Source organism: Onychostruthus taczanowskii, unplaced genomic scaffold (genome assembly GCF_017590055.1).
Source record: "Onychostruthus taczanowskii isolate IOZ18803 unplaced genomic scaffold, ASM1759005v1 scaffold19, whole genome shotgun sequence".
Lineage (NCBI taxonomy): Eukaryota > Metazoa > Chordata > Aves > Passeriformes > Passeridae > Onychostruthus > Onychostruthus taczanowskii.
This window is the reverse complement of record NW_024499128.1, coordinates 12,090,919-12,099,996: the sequence shown is the minus strand read 5'-3', so window position 1 is coordinate 12,099,996 and position 9,078 is coordinate 12,090,919. Positions and strand designations below refer to the sequence as shown.

The following is a 9,078-nucleotide window of genomic DNA, read 5'->3' as shown; positions in this document are numbered from 1 at the left end:
AAATCAAACATTCCAAGAAACAACAGCAAATCCCACATTCCCATTGGTTGTGTTACAAAAGGAGACCACGAGCTCCTTGGAGAAGCTCCTTGGTTAACCCTTTGTTTGCCTGGATTTTCCCTGGATTTCCAAAGGCTGGGGATCATGGGGAGGTTTTACAGCTGTGAAGCCATTCCCACTTTTCCTGCCTCTCCAGCTTCCCTGCAGCCCCTCCAGGAGGGCTCTGAGGTGCCCAAACCTTCCTTTCTCCAGGGAAATATTCCAAATTTTCACAGCCTCTTCTCTCCTACCTGGGTATTGTTGAATTCCCTCTTTTTTGGACTCAATATTCCTCATTTTTCTGCACTGATTTTTGTCTTTTTTTTTTTCCTCCCACATGGACAAAATCCAAGCCCTATAAATCCACTGTGTAAACAGGAATATCCTTCCCTGAATGGGATTATTATTCCCAAAAAGCAAGCTGTCATTCCAAGAGGCAAAATCCTGTTTATTCTGGAGACACCAGCGCTGCTTACATAAAATCCAGACTAAATTAAAAGCTCCCATTTGGACCATTCCTGGACAGTTTGGGGCCAGTTTTCCAGGTTTTCAGACCCCCAAATCCTCTTTTTTCTTCTGTTTAGTCCCTGTTTTCCTCTCCACATGTGGAAGATCCTGGCTGCAGCCTCACCCCCTGTGGAAGCAGAGCTGTGCCCACTCAAATTCCAGATGTTTTTGGCCTTGGAGAGCTTGGAGGAGCTGGGATCCAAAGGGTGCCCCATGGAGAGCTGGATCCTGCTCGGGATCACACCAGGACAGCGGGAAAACTTTTTTCAAATAAAAATATTTTCATGAATAAAAACCTTTTCTTTATAAAAATATTTTATTTATAAAACTATTGTATCCATAAAATATTCCACTCATAAAGTATTTACCTTATAAAAATATTTTTTCTTTTCAACTTTTAAATTTATTTATATTCAAAAATCCTTTTTTTAATTATAAAAATCATCACCTGCTCATTTCCTTAAACTCCACCAATTCCAAACCATTCCTGACAAAACTCATCTGTCAAGGATTTTTTTCCCTTATTTATCCCAGCTCCACCCATGAATTTAAAGGTTGTTTTCCTTCTTTTATTTGGAAAAGCTGTTCCATAGCTGTGTCAGCTTTTCCATGGAAACAGCCCCGCCTCTGCTCCAGGGCTCAGAGCTGTGGGGAGCACTGGGAATTGGGGAAGAATTTCTGGGAGCTCCAATGGATCAGGAAAACTTCAGGGAAGGGAATATTTAAACCTGGAATGGGAAAGGCACAGAGAGGGCAAAACTCCCCTTTCCCTCCTGGTGTTCCCAGGCTGATCCAAGATTCCCTTTTCCTTCTCATCCCTGCTGAAGGAAGGATGCTGGAGCTGCCATGGGATACCTGGATCTTCCACTCCTGCTGCAGTTCATGGGAAGCAGTCAGGAAAAGGAAAAGGAAAAGGAAAAGGAAAAGGAAAAGGAAAAGGAAAAGGAATGGGAAAAGGAATGGGAAAAAGAAATTCAGAGCCCAAAGTGACATTAAATAAATCCCCAAAGTGTTTTTCCTAAGGAAGTAACTGAGGGTAAGAAAGTGTGGCCACAAAAATCATGGAATTCTGAAATGGTTTGGGTTGGGAGGGACCTTCAAGCTGATGCAGGTCCATGGGCAGGGACAATTCCCACCATCCCAGGGTGCTCCAAACCCAATCCAGCCTGGTCTTGGACACTGCCAGGGATCCAGGGGCAGCCACAGCTTCTCTGGGAAATGCATTCCAGCCCCTCCCAGGGGAGAATTCCTTCCCAATATCCCATCTACATCTCCCCTCTTCCACCTCAAAGCCATTCCTGCTTTTCCAGCTCATACACAAATCCCAGAGATTTTATTGTGGCTTTGTTGTTTCCTTTTTTTCCTTTCTCCTGCTTAAAAAGATGCCGAAAACTCCCAAAGAAAAATTCTTTCCATATGATCCCAGCACTTTCCCTCTTGGCTGGAACTCTGGATGTGGTTTTGAGTTCTGTGGTGGAGTTTTTTTCATCCTTTTATTTTTTTTAATCCCAATTTTTTTTTTTTTACTTTTTATTTCCATCCCTGGGAGAGGCCCTGCAGAATTCCAGACTGGCAGCGAATCCCGAGGAAACCGGAGTGGGACAAAGGCTCAGGAGCCCGGCACAAGTTGGTGCAAGCAAAGAAAACCAGGGAAAAAATTCCTTTTGCCAAGGTTTCCTAAGGATCCAGCCTGACTTTCCGTGTTTCTCTTGGATCCCAGCACGGAAGCTGCAGCCTGGCTGGAGAGCTGCAGCAGCAGCAGCGGAGGAACAGCAAGGGAAGGAAAATCCAGGGATTCTGAGGGACCAGGTGAGTTACAGGGATCGGGATAAAGGGATGGGATCCCCTGTGGGAACATTCCCACCCTGCTGAGCAGATTCCTTGGGAAAAGCAGGAATGAGGGGGTTTGGGAGTGCTGGGCTGGCTTTAATTTGTCCCAGTTAAAATTCCCTATCCCATTATCCACCCTGCACACCCCAGGACGGAGCTTTTCCCAGCGGGATGCTGCTCCCGGTGGGATGGTGATGGACACAGGGCAGGAAGGAGCCGCTTCCAGGAGTCTTCACAGGTTTAGAAACTTCCAGGGAATTCGCTTCTCCAGCCCTTTGGAATGTGCTGCTCGCTCCGGGATGGGATCGGGATCCAGGCACCGCATCCTGGGGGGAAAATCCCACCCGGGAGCCTCTGCAGGGACAACCCTGAATTCTCACTGAATTCCCAGCACGGGCAAATCCCGGGAAAGCTGCTTCTCCATCGGGAAGGGTGAAGGAGGGATCCGTGCCGGCCGATTCCATCAGGGGGGTTTGTCCTGCGGGAGAAGCTGCCCTGGGAATGACTTTTACTGTAATTCCTGCTGAATCACCGCCTGGGCTGGCTCGGGAGCCGGGAATTCTGCCAGGGAGCCGCCCAGCCTGGAGCAGGGACAATTCCAGGACACTGCAGGAGTCAGAGGTGCGGGCAGGGACACGGAGAAGGAGAGAGGGAAGAGCTGTTCCTTGGGAATCGGGAGCATCCTTCTGCTCCCTGTCCGTATTCGTTGGGAATCGGGAACATCCTCCTGCTCCCTGTCCAGTGCAGGGTGGAATCCTGGGATAAAGGGAAGGAAAAAGGGAAAAGCTCTTCCCTTGGGAGTCACAAACCCGCTCCTGCTCCCTGTCTGTGTTCCCTTGGGAATGAGGAACCTCCTTCTGCTCCCCGTTCCAGGGCAGGGTGGAATCCTGGGATAAAGAGAAGGAAAAAGGGAAAAGCTCTTCCCTTGGGAATCACAAATCTCCTCCTGCTAGGGCAGGATGGAACCTTGGGAATTTGCAGGAATCCAGGTGCACAGGAGTGTTTCCATCCAGGCACAGCCTCTCCTCCCACAGCACTCCCATGGAATTGTGTTAAATCCATCCAAACCTCCCTTGGTGAAGGGATATTTCCTTGGGAACCTCGTCTCTTCCCATTCCTGGTGAATTCCTGGTGAATTCGCAGCAAGTGAGCTTGCTGCTCAGGGCTGGCTCCTCCCAGGATGGAGGAATTCAGGGAATCACCCCCACTGGAAACAGGCCCGGGCTTTAAAACATCAGAAATTTAAAAATAAAATTTAAATAATGGATAATTGCAAAAGGAGCTACAAATTCCCAGACAAATATTCACCCAGGCACTGCAAATCCAGCTGCAGCTCCACTCCTGGATCTCTCCATGGCTGGATCCTGTTTTCCCTCCATTCCTGCCTCTCTCACAGCTCCAGCAGCACGTCCAGCCCCTCTTCTCCATCATCCCAGGGTTGGATAAACACCCCGGACAAGGACCTCGCTCATCCTCCAACCACGACAGGCAGTGGCAATTCCTAACCCACTTCCTTTTTGGGATACAAATATTCCTGCCTGGGAGTTCTCAAATCACTTCTGCCACAGCCCAGCTCCTGCAGGATCTCCGGGATATTTTATCCGACAGGAGCTGCCGGAGCTCGGCACCAGAATCCAGCAGCATTTTCCTTGGAAAACGCACAAAATCCTCCAGTGTTTTGGGCTTTTCCACAAGGAGCTGCCTACTAAGAAATTTTAGATCCTCCTGGGAGAGAAAATCAAACAAATCCCGGGGAAATCCTTTCCAAGAGGAAGCGCAGTGTCGGACAATCCCAGCCCTGAGGATGCCGCGTTTCCTGCTGCTCCCGATCCAAGGAGCTCTGGAGCCGTGAGGAGCTTCAGGCTGGAGAGAAGATAAAAGGTAAAAAGGCACAACTGGAATATTTTCCTTATTTCTGGAATGGTGCTGAGCTTCGGAGCTGGCACATCCGTGAGTTTTCCATCAAGGTTTTGGGTTTAACTGTGGGGTTTTAATCGAGGTTTGTCCTAAATTAAAAGGGGCAGTGCCTGGTGTTGTCCATGAATTTAAAGCAAGGATAGTTATGGATTTCTTTTTCAAGTGAAGTCCTAGGAATAACCCTAGGAAGGAAAACACCAGCAGGAATTCAGAGTGTGGCTCAGGGAACCCCAGAATTCCTGAGGTTGGAAAAGTCCTCCAAGCCCATCAAGTCCATCCTGGGCAGATTTTTAGGATTTTCTGCCCATTTAACCTTCCTGTGCTTCTATTTCCAGCTGGAAACTCAAAGATTATTTTAAAAATTAATGGAAATTAAAAAGGATTTAATAACATGGAATTCAAGCAATGAATGCTGATGGAAAAGGGGGATTTATCCCTCCTCCAGCTGCCACTGGAACGAGGTACAATTACGAATCCAAAGGATTTCAGGAAAGAACATTCCCTGCTCTCAGAGGCAAAGTCATTATTTTCCTGATAATGAGGATTTCTTGGATTTCCAGGAAGCTGGGACAGTGTGGCTGACACTTCTTTTCCAGCAGGGAAGAATGGGAAGAAAACATTTCCCAGGAATGCTGGTCCAATCCCACTCCTGACAGGTTTTTCCTCCTTTTTTCCCCCCCTGGCTCATTTTGTTCCTAGGGAAGCAGGTCCAAGGCTGGAAATTCTCCCTCTGGGTGTCCATGGAATGAAATCTATGAATCCTGGATTTCCAGTGGAATCCAGGCCATCCAGCACCCCCTTCCCGACCTATTCCAGGAATTCCAGCTGGTGGAAGAGGAACCATTCCCAGCCCAGGGTCAGCCCGAGTCCATCTCACTAATTGGACTTTGGAGAAGATCCACGGAGGCATCGATCCAAGAAATCTGTCCTGGATGAGGCTCCACTGCAATCACTGCAATGACACTAATTACACATGGAATGGGAATGAGTGGCCAATCTTCAGCTCCAATCCTTCCCTGGGAACAGGTCAGTGAGGAGCCAGAGAAAATTCCTCTTCTTTTCACCTGTTCCTAGGGAGGGATTGGAGCTGATTCTGGGAGAAATCCAGGGGGAAAATGCCTTTGATGTGGAAAACAGAGGAATTTTCTCTGGCTCCTCACTGACCTGTTCCTAGGGAAGGATTGAGCTGAATCTGGGAGAAATCCAGGGAAAAAAATGCCTCAGATGGAGAAAAAAGAGGAATTTTCTCCCTGGATTTCTCCCAGAATCAGATGAAAATCAGAGGGATGAAAATCTAACCAAGGATTCCCAAACCCCAGGGTTTATGCTGAGCAAATCCAGTTTGGTGCAGCTCTTTGGGTTTCCATTCCACACATGGGAAAATCAAACTGGAAAATACACACAGGAATTCCGATTGGAAGAGAATATGGGAATGGATAAACCATGGAAAGAAGTCACTGTCAAGAGGCTGCCAGAGAACATTTAAAGACAGAAATGCTTTTGATTTCTGTTGCTTTTGTTTTTCTTCTGGACTTTTCCTCCCCCAAAAAAATCAGGTTTTGGCTCTATATTTAAATAAAATTCCATATTTTGCCCTTCATTTTGAATTTTTTGGGATACTGAGGCACCAAACAAGCCAACAGAGCTTGACTTTTGTCTTTTCCCCAGAAATTTCCTGTAGCGTTTGTTCCAAGAGCTTTTCCAGCCGAGCTTCTGCTCCCAGCAGGTTTTGTTTGGCTTGGGATTTTTTTCCCCCCCGTCCTTTTGTTGACCTGGTGTCTCTCAGCATCTGTCACAGGTAATGCCAGCCAGGAATCGCCTTTCCCAGCGCTCCGAGGGGCACCGTTCCCACCCGGAGTCTCCCGGTGCCACTCCAGGATCCGTTAATAATTAACCCCAAGGAAAGCACTCGCCAGGTGGCCCTGATTGGGATCGCCCCGTTAATGGTTTGTGTTCCCTCTCCTCCCCAGCTGCTCCCGAGGGAGGATGAGCGCCGTGATCCTGCTGCTCCTGCTTTCCGCCGGGAATGCCGCATCCCAGCCGGAGAAGGCGCTGCCCCGGCGGCGCCTGGCGTGCGTGAGGTGCTGCGGGCCCTCGGAGCAGCCCGTGTCCATCTTCTCCCAAAGGTCCGCGAGGATGAGCGGCCAGCCCGAATATTCCCTGCCCAAAATCCAGCCCACCATTGACATCACCATCCTCAAAGGTGGGTGGGTGCAGCTCGCTCCCGGCCTTCTCCTCGCTGCTCTTCCTTGGTGCTTCCCAACAGCAAAACTCAGCCCAAAATTCAAGAACAAAAGCAAGGGGTGCCAAAAAAGTGCCCAAAATCAGGTCAAGGAGTGCCCAAGATGTGGTTGTGCCCAATACGAGGTCAAGGGGTGCCCAAAATGTGGTTGTGCGCAAAGGTGCGCAAAATAAGGTCAAGGGGTGCCCAAATGTGCCCCAAAGTGCCAAAACAATGTCAAGGTGTGTCCAAAACTGTGCCCAAGCAAAGGTCAAGGGGTGCCCAAAATGTTGTCATGCCCAAAATGTGTCCAAAACGATGTCTAGGGGTGCCTGAAATGTGGTTGTGCCCAAATGTGCCCAAACCCAGGTTAAGGGACGCCCCAAAAATGGTTGTGCCCAAAACAGGATCAAGGAGCACCCAAAACAAGGACAAGACGTGTCCAAAATGTGCCCAAAGGTCAAAGGGTGCCCAAAAGGTTGTCATGCCCAAAATGTGTCCAAAACAAGATCAAGGGGTCCCCAAAATATGGTGGTGCCCAAACATGGCCCAAAATTAATCCTTCTGGGAATTGGGAAGCTGCTGATATCTGATTGATATTCCTGGGTTAATCCTTCTGGAAATTGGGAACCTGCTGATATCTGATTGATATTCCTGGGTTAATCCTTCTGGAAATTGGGAACCTGCTGATATCTGATTGATATTCCTGGGTTAATCCTTCTGGAAATTGGGAACCTGCTGATATCTGATTGATATTCCTGGGTTAATCCTTCTGGAAATTGGGAACCTGCTGATATCTGATTGATATTCCTGGGTTAATCCTTCTGGAAATTGGGAACCTGCTGATATCTGATTGATATTCCTGGGTTAATCCTTCTGGGAATTGGGAAGCTGCTGATATCTGACCAATACTCCCAGGATGGGCAAACATTGCCCCAGCAGTTCCTCTGCCACCTGTCTCCAGGCCATTCCTGGAACCTGAACTCCCCATCTTTGTCTTTCCCCGCTTTTCCCTCCCCCTGGCAGGCGAGAAGGGCGAGATGGGCGAGCGGGGATTCCCCGGAGCAGCCGGGAAGGCGGGGGAGCGGGGATCCCGCGGGCTGAGCGGCCGCAAGGGCCAGAAGGGCCAGCCCGGCCCCCAGGGCCACTCCTGCAAGCAGCTCTTCGCCGCCTTCTCCGTGGGCCGCCGCAAGGCCCTGCACAGCTCCGACTACTTCCAGCACGTCACCTTCGACACGGAATTCGTCAACCTCTACCAGCACTTCAACATGTTCTCCGGGAAGTTCTTCTGCTACGTCCCCGGGATTTACTACTTCAGCCTCAACGTGCACACCTGGAATTTCAAGGAGACCTACGTGCACCTGATGAGGAACGAGCAGGCCGTGGCCATCCTGTACGCCCAGCCCAGCGACAGGAGCATCATGCAGAGCCAGAGCCTGATGCTGGATCTGCAGGAAGGGGATGAGGTTTGGGTCAGGATGTTCAAGAGGGAGAGGGAAAATGCCATTTACAGCGAGGAGTCGGATGTGTACATCATCTTCAACGGGCACCTGATCAAACCCGCCCTGGAGTAGGAGCTCCTCAGCTCCAGGGAAAAGCTTTGGGCCATCCAGCAGTGTCTTCCCTCTAGAAGTGCATCTCTAATTCCATCTGGAATGGTTGTAGCCCTGGAAGAGCTGTTTTTCCACATCTGTGTGGGTCCAAGCTGCGCAAGGATTCCAGAATGTTCCCAGCTCCCTTTGTGGCCCCTCAGGAGCATCCCTGGAGTTTGTCCATTTGACAGCAAAATTTTCCCTTCTTTCTCTGCATGTCCCACTCCATTTGGAATATTTGCAGCCCTTGGAAGGGTGGTTTTTCCAATCGTTTATGGATGGAGGGAACTGTTCCCACTGCACAAGAATTCCAGAAGTTTTCCAACTCTCTGTGTAGCCCCTCAGGAACATCCCTGAAGAGCTGCAAAGTTGGCAGCAAAAATTTCTCTTCTTTCCCTGCATCTCCCATTCTATTTGGAACATTTGCAGCCCTTGGAAGGGTGGTTTTCCACCCCTGTGTGGACAAAGGTGGCTCTTCCACCTGCACAAAAATTCCAGAAGATTCCCAGGTCCCTGTAAAGACCCTCAGGAACATCCCTGAAGAGTTTGCCAAGTTGACAGCAGAAATTCCACCTTGCTCTTCATCTCCTGTCCCATTTGGAATATTTGAAGAGTGGTTTTCCACCCCTTTGTGGATGGAGGGAACTGTTCCACCTGCACAAAAGTTCCAGAAGATTCCCAGCTCCCTGTGTAGCCCCTCAGGAACATCCCCAAAAATGTGCCAACTTGGCAGCAGAATTTCCCTCCTTTGCTGTGCTTTAGATAAGGAATTACAATAATTAGGATATAATTATGATAAAACAATTATCCTTAAGGACCAGAGTGATTATCCAGGTGCTAATTAAGGAATTTTGTTATTCCTGTAGAAATCTCGGCTAATTAGAGCCACCCCCTCAGCAGCACCAGGTTGGCTTCTCTCAGGCAAGGATTTTGGCATTAAAATCAATATTTTGCACAGGAATTAATCCCAAA

The 9,078-nt window shown here is 49.0% G+C and overlaps 1 protein-coding gene across 1 annotated transcript; it reads left to right on the top strand.

Annotated features, from left to right (window-relative positions):
* Positions 1 to 2,327: 2,327 nt before the first annotated feature.
* On the top strand, positions 2,328 to 8,088 carry C1QTNF8 (C1q and TNF related 8). Its single transcript, XM_041401819.1, has 3 exons — positions 2,328 to 2,355; positions 6,264 to 6,496; positions 7,541 to 8,088. The coding sequence occupies exons 2-3, from the start codon at positions 6,280 to 6,282 to the stop codon at positions 8,086 to 8,088; spliced, it is 765 nt and encodes a 254-aa protein (XP_041257753.1). The 5' UTR covers positions 2,328 to 2,355; positions 6,264 to 6,279.
* Positions 8,089 to 9,078: the final 990 nt, after the last annotated feature.

What these genes read in the sequence shown, in the direction of transcription:
- C1QTNF8 (XM_041401819.1), top strand. Translation starts at nt 6,280, where the DNA reads ATGAGCGCCGTGATCCTGCTGCTCCTGCTTTCCGCCGGGAATGCCGCA. An exon ending in TGACATCACCATCCTCAAAG is followed by an intron (nt 6,497 to 7,540) that starts GTGGGTGGGTGC and finishes TCCCCCTGGCAG; the next exon opens with GCGAGAAGGGCGAGATGGGC.